The 17,387-nt window shown below is 41.4% G+C and overlaps 4 protein-coding genes across 4 annotated transcripts; 3 read left to right on the top strand and 1 right to left on the bottom strand.

Moving 5' to 3' along the window:
• The first annotated feature begins 824 nt into the window (after positions 1-824).
• On the top strand, positions 825-7,635 carry LOC108116455 (probable multidrug resistance-associated protein lethal(2)03659). Its single transcript, XM_017228384.2, has 8 exons — positions 825-1,413; positions 2,652-2,737; positions 2,798-2,945; positions 3,008-3,183; positions 3,245-3,435; positions 3,944-5,541; positions 5,604-7,245; positions 7,305-7,635. Exons 1-8 carry the CDS (start codon positions 1,337-1,339, stop codon positions 7,338-7,340), a joined length of 3,954 nt encoding a protein of 1,317 aa, XP_017083873.2. The 5' UTR covers positions 825-1,336; the 3' UTR covers positions 7,341-7,635.
• A 365-nt stretch (positions 7,636-8,000) lies between these two features.
• On the bottom strand, positions 8,001-9,936 carry LOC108116456 (GPI ethanolamine phosphate transferase 1). Its single transcript, XM_017228385.2, has 2 exons — positions 9,159-9,936; positions 8,001-9,096 (listed from the first exon to the last, which is right to left on the bottom strand). The coding sequence occupies exons 1-2, from the start codon at positions 9,934-9,936 to the stop codon at positions 8,126-8,128; spliced, it is 1,749 nt and encodes a 582-aa protein (XP_017083874.2). The 3' UTR covers positions 8,001-8,125.
• A 286-nt stretch (positions 9,937-10,222) lies between these two features.
• Positions 10,223-12,811, top strand: LOC108116299 (GPI ethanolamine phosphate transferase 1). Its single transcript, XM_017228088.2, has 2 exons — positions 10,223-10,961; positions 11,037-12,811. The coding sequence occupies exons 1-2, from the start codon at positions 10,223-10,225 to the stop codon at positions 12,791-12,793; spliced, it is 2,496 nt and encodes an 831-aa protein (XP_017083577.2). The 3' UTR covers positions 12,794-12,811.
• Positions 12,812-12,951: 140 nt separating this feature from the next.
• LOC108116428 (TBC1 domain family member whacked) lies at positions 12,952-17,096 on the top strand. Its single transcript, XM_017228322.2, has 4 exons — positions 12,952-13,201; positions 14,848-15,090; positions 15,307-15,671; positions 15,827-17,096. The coding sequence occupies exons 2-4, from the start codon at positions 14,884-14,886 to the stop codon at positions 16,344-16,346; spliced, it is 1,092 nt and encodes a 363-aa protein (XP_017083811.1). The 5' UTR covers positions 12,952-13,201; positions 14,848-14,883; the 3' UTR covers positions 16,347-17,096.
• Positions 17,097-17,387: the final 291 nt, after the last annotated feature.

Below are 17,387 nucleotides of genomic sequence, written 5' to 3'. Positions count from 1 at the left end.
TGTACATTTCTGCATACACACAAAGTAAAATCTAATATATTTATTTACCTTAATCACAATTTATTTTTAAAAATTAACATATGTATATATTTTGTGTTTTTTGAAATTTGTTACTAGATTTTTTGCCTAATTTAAACACTAACAAAGCCTACCCATATTTATCTTGATAAAGGTGAATACAAAACCACTTGGTTCTCCACCATTTTTTAATAGCATACTCTAAGTCATCTTTTATTAATTCAATGCCGCAAAGTATGCAATATAATATATTACGTTTCCTTCCTAAAACGATCTTATAATTTATAAGATAATGAAGTTAAATTACGTATGTAAAACCGTTAATTAAGATAACAATTATTGTCATTCCTCATAATATCTCTTTTTTAAAATAATTTAATATATTAATATTATACTTACAAATTATAAATATTTGGAACAGAGCTAGTGAACTGTTTTTGAGACAACATTGTTGGCGGGTCCGATAAAAATGCTTATCATTATTACACATTGGTTATAACTGATTACTATAACAAGGTGTCATGCAAAACGAGAAAACCACCCATTTGTCCTGCTTATCACTTCAAACAAGATATTACTAAGCCCCACAAAAAGAGCTTAAGAGTGCAAGGCCCAAAGAGAAATACCTAAGGATTAAGAGATCGTAAAGCGAAGAGTTGAACACTTTGAAGAGCACAAAGAGCTACAGAGAGCAGCAGAGATATGTCCGATCTTAACCAGACACAATAGAAGCAGAGAGCTCAGTGGGGCAAGTATTAAAGGTGGAGCACGGGAGAGCCAGACATTAGAATGAGGCTGACCGTCGGAGCAAGCACATAGTCGTGTGTAGAATAGTGGGTATTGCCATGTGAACTGCGAAACGTTCCCGATAAGTTATATGTGCTACGAACTAAAGCAACAAATACTTAATACAACCAATGATGAAATTCGTATTCGGTTGTAACAAATAGATATACATACGAAGAATCTTAAAGTGAAGTGATCTTTTTAACCCGATCTCGCAGCACTCGCAAACGTGAAATACCAAATCAAATGCCACGCAATATTACCTGTACTCTGCCAGTGGAAAAGTTTACTCTTTTCAAACGCGAATAGAAATCGAATTTGTATTATTTTTTAAAGTTGATTCGAATTCCATCTGGTTTCTCCCCGGCTAATACCAAACTAATTATATTAGAGTCAAGCGCGTGTCTCCTATTTTTTGATTGAGAAGTGCTAATCAAACGCGGTCGTCCAAAGACAAACCCGGCGACCAAACGAGTCCCTTGTAATGCTACATTCTATATAGTACAATTTAACTCCAATCAGTGCAATCAGCATGCAGTCGATGAAAGCCGATGAACTGCCGGAGAATCCCCGGGAACGCTCCAACCCCCTCTCCTCCCTACTGTTTTGGTGAGTATAAGTGGTTGGCAGTTCGAACTTTCTAGTGTATTCCCCTAAGTCATTTATATGATTGAATCTTCGTTTAAAGCTTTAATGGCGACAAACATTAATAAACAAATAAATGCTAAATAAAAATTATTAATACCGGTTTAATAATATCAATTAATACACATTACGCGTATACTCCAAAATCATAACATTATTGGGAAACACGAGTGATTAAAGCTGTGATGATAAGAAAAAATTACCCCATTGATGACTAGTTTAGGTGCTATATTTTCGTTGTATTGTGAATGACGAAAACGGGGTTGGGGCACAGACGGCTTGACAACACTGACAAGTTGATTATTTCATTCAATGGCTCGTTTAATTTACATGTTCGAGGCGAGGAAATCTTTTTGCATTTGACTGGAGCTCAGAGATTTATTCAATTGGCTACCAATTGAAAGTGACACTTTGCTTAAGCTACATTTTTTCTGCCATTATTGCAGAGGAAAAGCTAAGTTGAATGCATTTTTATCAACGATATCCAACGGTGATATCTAACTAGGCGATAAATGTTTTATAGTCAAATGAATCAGAACTCTAACAATATCGGAAAATCAAGATTTTTAGGAGAAGTGTTGACCTTCCTTATTCGATACGGCTATCTGACAATATGCCATTCATAATTTAATTTATATAGACTTCTGATTACCGATAAGATTTCCCTTTAAAATAAAACTTTTACTTTTACTAAGCATGTCACACAACTTATTAATCGTAATGAATTTTTGTTTGGTCATTTAAAAGTACAAAAAAAAAACAAAATCACTGGGAACTTGTGTCAGGCTTATCGTAAAATATAGATGCATCAGTGTCAGTAAATATTTTTTCTATGAAAATATTTGTTTACTCTAGTCTATTACTATGGGGGATACTTTTTTTTTCAGGAAATATAGTATATAAACCCATTATCTTTGAATTACACAGAGGTTTAATTGTTGATTCTATTGTCAGTAGAATTCGAGTTAGAAAAACTTAATTTTCGTTAAAGACTTCTGGCCGTGACATACTCAGCTTATAGCAACCGTTTTTCCCAACTGATAAGAGCCCGGGAATGTCACTTGTCTGTTCATTTTTTGGTTATTATAACATCACAAAAAAATTATCAGTATAAGTCTCTGATAACAGGCAGCCTTTCGCTAATTATGTTTTAATTGTACTTCCAATAAAATCTACCTACGTGATGCTGCTTCTACGTGAAGTTTTGCCATGCCAGTGCTTTTTAAAGGGCGGAAGAAGACTCTGGAGCAGAAGGATCTGTATAGGGCCCTAAAAGAGCACAAGTCTGGTAAGTTAATTGATTTACTGAAATATCATCTTACCATTTTAATTTGGATAATCTGTGTAGACTCTCTTGGAGATCAATTGTGCAAAGCTTGGGATGAGCAGCTAACCAAAAATGAGACACCACATTTGGGTCGCGCCCTAATAAAAGTATTTGGCTTTCGGTTGTTCCTTACGGGCATGTGCCTATTTGCCCAGGAATTCTTAACTAAGTAAGTATCTGCTAAATAGATCATCTTGCTGAATACTTACCGTTTACTTTATTCAATCTCAGAGTCACCCAGCCCATTTGTTTGTTTGGAGTAATGGCTTATTTTGCGGGCAATGATCCGGATTTTACAAAGGCCCAGTTGTATGCAGCAGGTCTTATTGCCGGTTCCGTATTTAGTGTGCTCATAGGTCATCCTTATATGTTGGGTCTACTTCATCTGGGTATGAAAATGCGCGTTGGTAAGTGCGGAATTCTCTACCTTATCAAGGCTTACCGACCATTAATCCTCTGCTGTTTCAGCACTCAGCAGTCTTATCTATCGCAAGGCTCTCCGGCTGAGTAGAACTGCTCTGGGCGACACCACAGTCGGTCAGGTGGTCAATCTTCTCTCCAACGATGTTGGTCGCTTTGATACGGTTCTGATCAACGTACACTACCTCTGGATAGCTCCTTTGGAACTTATTGCAGTCACCTACCTGATGTTTCTTGAGGTAAGTGGGTGGTTAGGAAATCGGAGACTGTTTCTATTCAAAAAGTTAAACCGGTTTCTAGCCAAGCCTCTTTTAAGAGTTCGGTCTTTTAAGTGACCCTCCCTCGAACACACATCTATCGTTATATAGTTATATGAAATGAGTGGAAATTTTTGTTTTGTTGTGGATTGCAAAGCAAAGTCTTCTAGTAACTTTTTAACAAAGGGTATGCCATGCTTTACAGAAACTAATTATTTATGGTTAAAATTTCACATCGCTAAAACTTTTATACTTCCCCGTCCAGTTATTAAATATAAATATCTATCAACAATCGCTTTCGCCTTGAATATAAATGTTGTGTTATTATTATTAATTACTTATTGTTGCCCGCAAATATGGAAGCCCAGCTAATGGAGGTGAATCTAATTTGGAGGGGCAATGTTGTAGTTGACAAATATATAAAAACAACTTTAATGTTCCGCACAGTTCTATCTGAATAATCTACTAATTATTTTTATTTATTTTATAGATTGGCGTATCTGCCCTCTTTGGGGTGGCCATAATGTTGCTGTTCCTGCCTTTCCAATCCTACCTTGGCAAACGGACAAGCGTGCTGCGCCTGCGTACCGCTTTGCGAACGGACGAACGTGTCCGCATGATGAACGAGATCATATCGGGAATTCAGGTTATCAAGATGTACGCCTGGGAGAAGCCATTCGGCAAGATGGTGGAGCTCACCCGCTTCAATGAGATGCTGTCCATCAAACAAGTCAACTACATTCGCGGCATCCTAATGTCGTTTTCCATGTTCCTGTCGCGGATTTTCACCGCTTCCAGTTTAATTGCATTCGTCCTGCTGGGGAATGTCCTGAATGCTGAGAGGGCTTTCTTCGTCACTGCCTACTACAATATCCTGCGTCGCTCAGTGACCATGTTCTTCCCGCAAGGCATCTCCCAATTCGCCGAGCTACTGGTTTCCGTTCGAAGATTGGAGACATTTATGCATCGCCCAGAGACCCAGGTCAGGGACAAGTCGAAGAGCCCGATTATACCGATCCCGAAGGCAGAAATCAAAATTGAAGACAGTCCTAAGAGCAATGGATCCTCAGAGAATTTAATCGAATTCAGCCAGTTCCAGGCCCGGTGGGAGAGCCATTCGGTGGATCCCACGTTGGAGGATATCAATCTACAGCTGGGACGTCGTAAATTGGTGGCCGTCATCGGACCCGTAGGTGCTGGCAAGTCAAGCTTAATTCAAGCGGTTCTCGGCGAACTGCCGTCAGAAAGTGGAACCTTGAGGGTCAATGGAAGTTATTCCTATGCTGCCCAGGAGCCGTGGCTTTTTACCGGCACTGTGCGCCAGAACATTCTGTTTGGATTGGAATGGGACAAGCATCGCTATCGCACTGTGGTAAAGAAGTGCGCCCTAGAGAGGGACTTCGAACTATTACCTTTCGGTGACAAGACAATAGTCGGCGAACGGGGAGCATCACTTTCCGGCGGGCAGAAGGCCAGGATTAGTTTGGCCCGAGCAGTTTACCGGCGAGCAGATATCTATCTACTCGATGATCCACTCAGCGCTGTTGATACCCACGTCGGGCGCCACTTGTTTGATCAGTGTATGCGCGGTTATTTGAGAAGTGAGCTCGTGATCCTGGTCACCCACCAGCTGCAGTTTCTGGAACAGGCTGATCTAATAGTCATCATGGACAAGGGTCGTATAAGTGCCAAGGGCACGTATTCATCGATGAAGCGAAGTGGATTGGATTTTGCTCAGCTGCTGACTGCGCCGAATAAAAATGACGAAGAACTGGACGAAGCGGATGGGGCAGGTGGAGATGGTCCAGACCTATTGAATGTGCCTTCGATGAGCAGAAGGGGTAGTAGGAATAGTAAGCCAAGCACCCGAAACAATAGCTTCACCTCGTTAAGCTCCATGGCGGAGTCCATGGCCCAGGAGTCGACCATGCAGATGCAAGAGACGCGAGTGGAAGGCAAGATCGGTCTGGGTCTGTACAGGGAGTATCTAACAGCGGGAAGCAGTTGGTTTATGATCTTCTTTATTGTCTTCCTCTTCTTGGCCACACAAATCCTCTCCTCAGCAGCGGACTACTTTTTATCTTATTGGTGAGTCAGTGATGTTTGTTCTTAGCTGATAATTTTAACTAATACATAAATTAAACTTACAGGGTAGATAAGAGAGTGTACGATGAGACGGATCTTAATAGTGATCCACAGGACATGTACTTCTTTGCTGCTCTTAATATGGGCGTGGTGGTGCTCACCATAGTACGCACCATGTTGTTCTACAAAATGGCCATGCGAAGCTCCACGCAGATGCACAACGCAATGTACCAGGGCATTACAAGGGCAGCCATGTACTTCTTCAACACGAATCCCTCGGGACGCATACTCAACCGCTTCTCCAAGGATCTGGGACAATTGGATGAGATTCTGCCAACTGTTATGCTGGATGTGATTCAAATATTCCTGACTTTACTCGGAATAATTGTGGTGATTTGCATCACTAATCCGTACTACCTCATTTTGACCTTAGCCTTAGCTTTGATTTTCTACTATATCAGAGAGTTTTACCTGAAGACATCAAGAGATGTGAAAAGATTAGAGGCTGTGGCTAGATCACCTATATATTCTCATTTGAGCGCCACGATTACCGGCTTGCCCACAATCCGAGCTCTGGGAGCTCAAAAGGAACTGATTGCGGAGTTCGACAATTTACAAGATTTGCACAGCTCCGGATACTACACCTTTCTGGCGACGAATCGAGCTTTTGGCTATTACCTAGACTGCTTCTGCACCTTGTATATTGTGATAATAATTCTTAACTACTTTATAAACCCACCGAAAAGTTCTGGAGAAGTGGGATTGGCAATCACCCAGGCGATGGGTATGACTGGAATGGTGCAGTGGGGAATGCGCCAATCGGCGGAACTGGAGAATACGATGACTGCTGTGGAGCGAGTAGTGGAATACGACGAAATCGAACCGGAGGGCGAATTTGAGTCACGAGAAGGCAAGAAACCCTCTCCGAGCTGGCCCGAAAAGGGTGAGATTATAGCAGAGGATCTATGTCTGCGCTACTTCCCGGATCAGCAGGCTAAGTACGTTCTTAAGGCACTCAATTTCCATATCCTGCCCTGTGAAAAAGTGGGTATTGTTGGTCGAACTGGAGCTGGCAAATCCTCGCTAATCAACGCTCTCTTCCGACTATCATACAATGAGGGCATCATCACCATCGATGAAAGGGACACGGCTGAGATGGGACTGTTTGACTTGCGCAGCAAGATATCCATTATACCACAGGAACCTGTACTTTTCTCAGGAAGCATGCGATATAACTTGGATCCCTTTGAGGAGTATAACGATGCCAAGCTATGGGAAGCTCTAGAGGAGGTTAAGCTGAAACCACTCATTGCAGAACTACCCAATGGACTGCAGAGCAAGATATCCGAGGGTGGCAATAATTTCAGCGTTGGGCAGCGTCAATTGGTTTGCCTGGCCAGGGCAATTCTCCGAGAGAATCGTGTCCTAGTGATGGACGAGGCAACGGCCAATGTGGATCCGCAAACCGATGCCCTGATCCAGGCGACAATTCGAAGTAAATTCCGCGACTGCACAGTGCTAACTATAGCCCATCGCCTGAACACGATTATGGATTCGGATCGTGTTCTAGTAATGGACGCAGGTCATCTTGTAGAGTTCGGTTCACCATACGAACTTCTCACATCCACCGAAACAAAGATCTTCCATGGCATGGTCATGGAAACTGGTCAAAACAGCTTCGATAGCCTTCTCAAGGTAGCCGAACAGGTGAGTTTTAACTATATTGTCTGAGTTTTAGAGTTGATTTAATTTTATATAATTTGCAGGCCCATTTGGAAACGAAGAAACCCAAATCTGAGTAGATTAAAGTTCTGTTAAATGCTTTATACGAGTACATTAGAAGCCAAAAAGGTCTCATTTTCTGGCTGTAAGCGCCTGCAAAGTTGTACCTAATCCAGCCAGCCAGCTGCATTTAAGATAATTTTCTACTTAAAGTATTACGCCTTCGAACCTTATATACTTATATGAACACCTTAAATCCTTAAAAATATTTTGTAAAATAAAGAGTTAGCCCAATGGAGTGTTAAACAGAGTCTCACAAAAAACTCTGTTTTGCCTTTTCGTTTTGTTAATAAAAGAACGATAGACAGCTCCTAATAATCTAAAAGATTTTTAACTTGGTACAAGTTTAGTAAAAACTTTAAAAAGTTTTAGACTTATAGACCATTAATTTTTTTACATTTAGATAATTTTGAAACAAATTTATGTACATCTCTTCCGACAATTGCAGGGCGATATAGGTCTGATCTATTTGATATTCCGAAAGAGAAAAGAGACAACAGTATCGCAGAAAAAGAGCATAATAACCGTCAATTGGGCGAATACTGCATTAATTATAGTTGGATGGGTGTCCGGCCAATTTTCGTGATGGGGAACAAATAAAACATAGAACATGACGACGGCATTGCATATGAGCATCACACTGGAAAAAATTGAATGTATCTTTGTTCCAAACCAACCCAGTGCCCGTAAGCTGGACAGGATTATTAGCGATGGAATCAGCAAATGGATAAACACTAGAATTGGCATCGGTGCAGTGCACGAATCCGGAAGGAACAGTCGCGCTGTGTTAGCCAAATAAGTAAAGCTAGTCATCCAATGTCCAGTACCAAACAGGGAAGCGTAGAAATACAGTAGAATGGTTACGGCAAAGCGATAGGACATATGCAGATGATTTGAGGCAGAGAACGCAAAGAAGATATACTAGACCGAAGGGATAGCTGTAGCAGAGCGCCATAATGATAGATGCAGCAGGAGCTACTATCAATTGTAAATGTTTCAGCGGTTTAAAGACCCAGCAACCGCTCTGGGGCACCTCGGCCATGGCCAAGCTCCAGATGCCAAAGGGAACCAACAGGCAGATGATTGTCGAAATTGGAGCCCATTGCAAGAAAACTAGCTCACCAAGGGAAATACCCAGTGAGACTAGTAGAACTGTGCTCCATGTGAGAAAGCCTCTGGGCTGAATCTTGGAGTCCGTTGAATGTCGTGATAGCTTCATCAACAGGTAAATTTGGCTACCCAGCAGTGCCAACACCGTTGTCACGATAAGTGGAATATGGTAATATGTATAGTAGAACTTCAAAGACTTTTGAGCCACCTTGATTGCCAATACACTCGTCTGCATCGCCCTGCTTCGCCAGCCGTTGTCCAACAGGTGGTTCATCTGGTTCTGATAAAATGCAATCCGTTGCAGATCTAGATCATTGAACTTCGGCAGCCACTTGTGGAAAACTCCCAGTTCATGACGTCTTATAATGGCCTTGGTTTGGGTTAGAAGTTGTAGTGCATTCAAATGAGTTGCCTTTCTCTCGTACTCCCGGGATACCTTCATGTAGCCCAGTGGCAGCTTAGCCAGATTGTGAACCGGTGGCGGCAGTCCAATTAAGGCAGACATAAGAGGAGCAAACTGGATCTGGGCCAACTTATGGAGCTGAACGATAACACCATGGCTGATAGAATAATTTGAGGTAATATTTTCGGGTTTGCCATTAACTCCGGCACCCCAAAGAAAGAAGGGTGTATCCCTTTCCTCATCCGACCCGCTGCCATAGGAACCTGAAACCCCAATATTATACCACTTTGTGGAACTATAGAAGTATAACTGATCAAGAACTTACCTAAATTGGTAAGACCGTGGGCAGATGTAAAAAGGTATGCAGTTCTCTTGTCATCAAAGGTACTCTCAATCATTTCGTAGGCATCCCGGATGTTCCGCTGGGTATTGTGAAGATTCTTTTTATAATTAAAATCCTGTGGATTAGCTCCACCGAAATTGTCCACGTATACGACCATTAAGAGTCTAGTTGCGTTTTGCATAGATTTAACGCAAGCACTACTCTCCAGGCTGACTCGAAGATCTGAAAGGTCTGAAAATCTTTGAACCATCCCCCTGTCGGAGGCTGAGGTGCGATTGAAGATGGAGTCGAATTTCCCAGTCGGCAGAACGGGAGGCATTTGATTGAATCCAGCGAATAAGGCAACTTCTGCAGATCGAGTGAGAGTCGGAACACTAGATTTAGATATACCGACTAGTCCTTCCCGAAGTAATAGATCCCGAAAGTAGGAAAAGCGACTGCAGTTTTGCGAAAAGAACACGTCCGCCCGGAGTCCTTCGAGAAGAAAGACCACCAGGCGATCGGCGGGTGCTTGTAGACCCATTTCCGGCAGAGTTTTCTGAGGTTCCAAATGGTATATCGGTCCCGACTGAAAGTATAAGCGGAACACGCACAACATCAGCAGTACCTGCACCAGCACCATCTGTGATTTCCACATCTCCATCAGATTTTTTACTTTTATAAATATTCGATATGTGAAGCGACGATTCAATAGAAACAACACATTGGCAAAAATTGAACAGGAGCACCAGAAATATGTTTGAAGGATAGCCAACTTCATATCTGAAATATTTCGAAATGGGACCTCGATAATAAAATATAAAAAAAATGCAAAAATTGGAAGCTAAATTTTCAATAAATTTAGTTAGGAAACGGATTAAAAGTTTATAATTTTAAAGCTTAATAGAAGTTAACAAAAAAAAGTACCTTAAGTCTGACACAAAAAATCACGGATAAATTGATTACAAAACTGTGTTTTTTATATTAATTACTGTTACTGTATCGTAGCAACCTAAATTGGAAAAGGAATATTAGAAAACTTTGAAGAAAATTATATTTACATTATAATGTTGAATTCATATCTTAGTTTCGCAGCGTTCCAGCTGCTTCTGGTTTTCTCAGTGGTTTTGATTTACCTTCGTTCGACATCCTCGGGCATCTTGGAACCTCAGAAAATGGAGCCGTTGAAGGAGCCACCGCCTGCCGATCGCCTCGTCGTTTTCTTGAGAGAAGGATTGTCCGCTCAGATTTTCTTGGCCAACCAGTGCAAAAACGTACCACTGCTTCGGAATCTCTTCTTGCACCAGGGTCTAGTTGGGATTAGTCGTCCGGAGACGGATACCTACAACACCATATCCCCATATATTTCATTGTTTTCTGGCTATAATGAGGACGCGGCAAGGGTTATTCGTGGGTGGCTAGGTAAGCCAGCCCCTATTGACTCCATATTCGATCGGTGTACCAACAGTTTTGGGTGGACCACGCCGGATATTTTTTTACGCTTTCCCAAACTTAATAGACCTATAGAAACTAGTTTTGAAACTGAGTCAGGCGGTTTCCAATCCTTTGCCGAAGTAGAAGATTATGTTTGTCGATCTGTTAAAAGGTTTCTTAACGGCAAATCTCGTGACTTTTTAAATTCCACTGGAATCATTTTTTTTGTTCATATGACCGGTGTAGAACCATCTGGAAAAATACTTCAAAAGATTCAAGAAAATGTATGGAACCTCTACAAAAGATTTGAGCGAGCCTTTCCCGACCAAAGAACGGCGTACCTTTTTACCTCTGATCTTAGCGATACAAAAAGTAAGAATTAACTAACTAATTAATATTTGATTAAAACATCTAAACACACCCATTTAATATAAATACTGGTTTTAGACCAATGCAGTCTGGCTGTAGAATCTCCCTTCTTCCTCTGGGGTTCTGGAGTAGCTCACATAAAATCCATGCCAGGACGCAGTTTTGCGGCAAATGAAAGTGGTTATAAAATGCCCTTGCATGTCCTTAATCCTCCTCACCTCACAGCTCTTATGAGCGCCTTGCTTGGATTGCCACCGCCAGTAAAAAGTCGCGGAATGCTGCCCAAAGGTATGCTCAATGCCAGTTTGCGTTACGAGGCCAACGCCATGCTGACCAATGCCAAGCAACTTCTGGCTCAAGCCCGCCGTTTGAGGGAACTCCATCCCAAAAGGATACCCGCATTTTGGCTTAACTTTAAAATTATGGACAGCTTTTTACGGGATTCTACGGGCCTTAAGAATCAGCGTCGTTTCAGGGCTCTTCTGGACTATAGCTGCAACTTTATGCCAGTGCTGATCAAAGGAATGGATTATTTCAAGAACTATTACAGACAAATTCAAGTTATTGCAGTGAGTTTGGCTGGAATCGGGTGGATATATTGTCTGCGCTGTCGTCTAACAACTAGAAAAAAGGGCAGAAACCACATAGAATTTCCAGAAGAAACTAATTCCAAACAGTTGATACACGCAATAGGATTTCATCGATTATTTACCGCTCTGCTGTTGATTTTCATGCTACTCGAAAGGATACCATTCCTGGTGCAAGTAATCTTACTATTACCTTCTCTCTACTGGAAGGTGACGCTGCACGTTTTGCGCAAGAAACCCGAAATGGTGTGCCGGAAGAGTTTGATTTCCTCAGCTTTAATAACCCTGATTTGCTTGGGTGGCTTTCACAGGCGATACATCATGGCAGTGGGTTACTTGGGATTCGCTGGCTATAGTAATCGAGAGGCTTTCCGTAAGCGTGGACCGCAATTCTACGTGTGGCTACTTTTACTTTTTGGACTTACTGTCGTATCTGGATTACCGGAATCGCTGGGTTGCTCGCAGCCCAAAGCTTTTGTGTTTAGTGTCTTGCTTACCCTTCTTCGTCCGTTGGCCAATGGGATACACCTAAATCTCCTCACCTGGCTAAGTAATGTTTTCGTGCTTCTTGCTGCCATTGAATACAGTCTAATTGGCTGGCATCCGTGGGTCATGTATATTGTGTCCTGGATCTACTTGGGTTATGTAGCCTTCTGGCATCGACGCAGTATGCAGGCCAATGAATTGGTGTTCTTCAATTTAAGTACCCTTTACACCCTTACATGCACCTCCTACGAATCGGTGGTTATCCAAATGCTTGCCATGGAACTGCAAATGGCTCTGCGGATGAAGATGGAGAAGAACGAAAACATTGGACCGAAGACAGCAGCACATTACATACTAATTTACAGCTGGTACTCCCTTTTCGTTATCGGCAGCTTTCCGGCCTTTGATGACTTCCTAGATATCCTGCACCAAACCTGTTTTGGATATTCAACGATGACCTATGGCCTAGTTATGGTTATGAAACTGCTTCTGCCTTGGCAGATTGTTCTCTGCATCTTGGCGGGAAACTTCAAGAATCTTAGTTCTCACGAACGCCAAATCTTCGTTAGACTGATGCTCATTAGCAGTGCCATGTCGATGGTGCTTTTGTACAAGGTCACCAGCGTTGGTCCGTGGCGGGAAATCCTTAGCAGATTTTCCGAATTTTCGATTGTGCAGGTGTTTCCACTCATTTGGCTGCCAATGTGGCGAGTGGTACATTTAAAAGTAGGTTCCAAGTGGATTTCTGAGCTCCCCGGATGATTTGCTGTTTGTTAGTTAAAAAACAACAAATAAATTTACCATTTCAAATCTTTTGAAATTTTTCGCAATCAGGTTTTATAACTTCTGGCAACGTAAGCGTCAAACAACGTTGCCAACTTTTACGTGGTTAAATATCGATAGCTTCATCGACTATCGCAAGTAGTTGCTTCGTTGCCATCGCCAATCTCGCTCTCCCTTATTTTGCATAGAAAATAAACAAAAAGCTCTTCGGATATTATGTTTTCACAATAAAATCCAACACATTTGTGCTGGCGCAAGTGTGTGCTGGAAAAACCACTCAAAAAAGAAACCTACAACCAACGTGAAATATAAATTATTGCGCATTCCACGGAAGCAACAATACCAGCAAAGGCAGCAACAACAACAACGAGAACAGCATAGCAAAAGGTGAGGCGAAAAGTTTACATGTGAATGTGGGGGCGAGCGGTGTAGGAACGTTTCACTGTTAATAACAACAATTGCCCTGTATTGTGCACATACACACACTACGCTAAGGCTTTACTCATTTTGGAGCGCGTAGGCAAAATGGCAGCCAAATTGTCAGTTAAGAAATAAATGGGCTAAAATAGTTTCGTTTCCAACACGCCACTCACCACCCACCGCCCAACGCCCACCCACTAAGGTGACAACGCCGCCGCCGAGGCTTGCGATATTATTTTATATCACTCGGCGGTCGATAAGGGTTCTCGTTCTGTTCCCCGATCGGTAAACCTCGAAGGTCGCAATTTGTCGGATATATCGTTGTCTTCGACAGATTGCATTTGTGTTCGTGCACTGCTTTTGCATCGCGTTTTCCCCCTTTCGCTGATTTTTACGCTAGTTTACAAAGAATATAATGATTTTTATTGAAATACGATACAAAAACTTTAGTTTTATAAAAAGCTTACTCATAGTTTTAATCTCAATATGTTTTTTTCTTTAAAAGTGAATGTTTTTTAAAACATTTGTTCATATTCCAGAAAGTTATCCGAATCTGATCCCTTGACTTTTTTTTTTAAATATTTGAAATAAATTGACAAAAATATAAACAATTAATAAAAAGCAAAATAATATCTTAATTATTTGGCTTGATGTCACTTTCTAAGTAGAGTATATTCTTTTTAAATAGATAATTCTTGTCAATCTTACTCAGAAACTGGAGTATATGACTCAATCTTAGTCAGTTGTTTTAGAACATAAGATTTTCTAAAAATGTTTTTCTGAATCCGACACAATATAGGGAGTTCAAAAGTCTCGAATCTTCAAATATCTAGCCCTTATTTCTTTCTTCTTTTGTCGTGCTGTTGCAATTATTCAGTCACTTGTTCTGCCGCAGACACAGTTCCCTCAATTAGCTGTTGTTTTTGTGATTGCCGCCGAAGTGAAGTGAGTTGCTCATTAAGCAAACTCGAGCATCCGGCGATGCATGTGGTGCCACCGGTGGCAGACCGTGGCCCACTGTCATTAAGGATGGGAGAATCTAATAGATTTATACGAGTATTTTCACTGTCCCATTCTGTTTGGAGCCAACTGCTGATGACCAATTACCTAACTCCAGCGATTAGGGACCAATCAACAGCTGTTTATGACCGTCTTTGCCTTTAATATTACCAAGTGAACGAATTAGATTTCCGTTCAGTTGGTGGCCAATGCCTTTTCTGTATCTTTCGCACCTAAGCTGTAGCCTCAGCCAATTGGATCTGCTCCACGAAGATGAGGTGTGACCCTGAGCCTATCATATTTCATGGTCAATTATTAAGTTATCACCCCGAAATAGCCTAATTTCACGTTTACCAACTTGGTTCTGATAACGATAACGGTGTGAGATTGTCGAAAATAATAATGTGGGGCATCAAAAAGATTCATTCCCCAAGCAAAAGAGAAAGAGAGGCAGGCAAGTAGTGCACTTAATTGCGCACTTGTTGTTATCCAAGTATGGAGAGGGTCTCTCCCGACTATTTATCTATACCCCTGTACCAGTGAATTTGCATACACAATTAGTGGGTGCTGTTAGTGGGCGTATATGCTGATCGTGTAACGATTTGTGTTTTCAGTTCACTGTTGCTGCGGCCGGAGAGCTGGTGTAGGCGATGGCCACGGCACCGCGATCCCTGGACACCATCTCCCTCTGCTCGACCGTCTCCAGCTGCCCGGATCGAAATGGATTCTATGGCGGTTTCCAGCGCTCTGACAAGCCCAAGGAGCCGCTGTCCAAGGCACAGATAATTGCGCGGGAGAAAAAATGGCTCTACATGATCGACAACTGGTCAATATACATGTCCAAAAATTACAAAAAGGTGAGTCCGTAGTACACTGTACAAATAATCTCTCGGTAAATCTGACAAATGTTTAATTGCCCATTTAGAGAGCAGTGAGCTCATTTTCATCCAAATCAAATATGTAAATATGGCATGTAATATTCAATTTTGGGCTCTTAAAACCAATAACAAATTGCCAGAGAGACATTATATTTATAAATTTTATAATAACTATTTCTTGTTCATATCATGCAGATCCGAGATCGGTGCCGCAAGGGTATACCAAAGTCGGTGCGACCCAAAGCCTGGTTCTATTTATCGGGGGCGTATTTGCTAAAGAAAAAGAACCCCAACGTATATCACGAGCTTCTAGAAAAACCCGGAAACCCGACCACTATTGAAGAAATCAAAAAGGACAAACATCGCCAGTTTCCGTTCCACGAAATGTTTCTCGACGAGCAGAAAGTTGGACAGATCGAACTCTTTAATGTGCTAAAGGCCTACTCGATATACAATCCTAAAGTCGGCTTCTGTCAGGCACAGGCGCCGATAGCTGCTTTCCTATTGATGCACTTGCCCGCGGAGGACGCATTCTGGGTGTTCGTCAGCGTGTGTGATGTGTAAGTTTATAGTCATACTGTAATACATTATGGAATTTGTGATTAATTAATGTTTATAAATAATTTACTAAAATGATAAATATTAATTATCAATTGAAACTCTGGACCACCAATTTCCCAAAGTTTTTATAGTATTTTTTTGTTTATTTTTACAGGTACCTGCAGGACTATTTCATACCCGGCTTAGAGGTGATTCAGAACGATGCAGGAATTCTGGAGGGACTGCTGAAGAAAACGTGCCCACCAGTATACCGGCACTTACAAAAGCACAAAGTGGAGCCACTGCTCTACATGACCGACTGGTTCCTGTGTGCAATGACGCGCACTCTCCCCTGGGAGACGCTTCTGCGTGTCTGGGATTGTTTTCTAGCCGAAGGCATACGAGTGATTTTTAAGGTGGCCCTGGTCATTATTGGAGCTTCGCTAAGCCGACATAAGGTGAGAAAGACGTGCACTGGCCTTTGCGAGACCCTGGCCGTACTACGGTCCCCTGAAGAGCACATCGTGGAAGAGGAATTCATTATAAACAACATGATGCGACTCAACTTGCGCGTCGAGGACTTCCAGATCGAGCACACGCGCCAAAAAGCCCGACGAGCCAAACAGAAGGCGCAGCAGGAAGCGGAGACGAGCGGGTCTAGCAACGGACATCGACGCAACATGCCAACGCTGTGAGGGATCGCAACTACTTCTACTACTACATCAACAAATTGTTACTAAACACACAAACAACACACACCATGCATAGTTGCATAAGATTTGTACGTTTAAAGTCGAATAGGGAGGAGGAGGAGGTCGTGCACAAAAGTGGAAGGGAGACGAGTGACCGCGAACTGGTTCAGTCAGTTGGTCAGTCAATTACGGAGACATCATTCCATGCAATCAGTTTGCCTAATTTTAAGACAATTCTTTTGTTGAGCACATTCGGGCTGGACTTGTATCGGTATTTGTTTTCGTATTATTCATTTAGTGGCAATTATTACAAGCGTGCAATTTGTTTATGCTTTTCAAAAGTATTTATTACATATTTATTATTATTATCGTGTAACATTAAAACTTTAGCGTTAGCGTTGATTTGAAAACCCCGAGAACATATCGTATGATTATCAATCACCACCCCAAGGCAACTGACACAAGGACTGGAGGATTATATAGTTTGAAATTTTTACTACTTTATCCATATTCACTCTGAGACGAGAATGTTGATATTTACCTACGATAATGCGTTACGAACGACTTCTGTTGTGGCCCGAGCCGGAAAAGTTGGAGATCAGTTTTGTGACTGGTTTTAGGCAAAACTAATATTAAACTTTAATACTAATAAAAAAAATATACCGAAATATTAACAAAAAAAAAGTAGTGTTTTTAAATTTAAATGTTTTGTATCCATCCCAAGAATACAATTCAAGTTGTTGGTGAACTAAATGACTTATTTATTAACATTCATTAAACAGAGGCGTTTTCGCTAGTGCCTTTTTTTTGGACTAATTTTATATTTAGCCTAAGAGCTGGGTTTAAGGTATAAACCAACTCTAATTGAAGTTGTAAAAATATAATTTATATTTTGATATCATTTAATTATCATTGAGATTAGACTGGGAAATAAATAGCTTCAGTACTTACAGCTAGTAATTAAACGGATAGTCTATAATTAAACTATAGCTAAAAGTCAAACAAATTAGTTTGGCCGTTTCTATAGGTAAATTCTAAGAATAC

This window comes from Drosophila eugracilis, unplaced genomic scaffold, assembly GCF_018153835.1.
Source record: "Drosophila eugracilis isolate 14026-0451.02 unplaced genomic scaffold, ASM1815383v1 contig_367, whole genome shotgun sequence".
Lineage (NCBI taxonomy): Eukaryota > Metazoa > Arthropoda > Insecta > Diptera > Drosophilidae > Drosophila > Drosophila eugracilis.
This window is presented reverse-complemented; position numbering and strand designations above follow the sequence as displayed.

Coding starts and splice junctions, on each gene's coding strand:
- LOC108116456 (XM_017228385.2), bottom strand. CDS start 9,936: ATGAAGTTGGCTATCCTTCAAACATATTTCTGGTGCTCCTGTTCAATT. Junction 9,097..9,158: donor CCACGGTCTTACCAATTTAG/GTAAGTTCTTGA, acceptor TTGGGGTTTCAG/GTTCCTATGGCAGCGGGTCG.
- LOC108116428 (XM_017228322.2), top strand. CDS start 14,884: ATGGCCACGGCACCGCGATCCCTGGACACCATCTCCCTCTGCTCGACC. Junction 15,091..15,306: donor TGTCCAAAAATTACAAAAAG/GTGAGTCCGTAG, acceptor CATATCATGCAG/ATCCGAGATCGGTGCCGCAA. Junction 15,672..15,826: donor TTCGTCAGCGTGTGTGATGT/GTAAGTTTATAG, acceptor TTATTTTTACAG/GTACCTGCAGGACTATTTCA.
- LOC108116455 (XM_017228384.2), top strand. CDS start 1,337: ATGCAGTCGATGAAAGCCGATGAACTGCCGGAGAATCCCCGGGAACGC. Junction 1,414..2,651: donor CTCTCCTCCCTACTGTTTTG/GTGAGTATAAGT, acceptor TTCTACGTGAAG/TTTTGCCATGCCAGTGCTTT. Junction 3,184..3,244: donor GGGTATGAAAATGCGCGTTG/GTAAGTGCGGAA, acceptor CTGCTGTTTCAG/CACTCAGCAGTCTTATCTAT.
- LOC108116299 (XM_017228088.2), top strand. CDS start 10,223: ATGTTGAATTCATATCTTAGTTTCGCAGCGTTCCAGCTGCTTCTGGTT. Junction 10,962..11,036: donor TGATCTTAGCGATACAAAAA/GTAAGAATTAAC, acceptor TACTGGTTTTAG/ACCAATGCAGTCTGGCTGTA.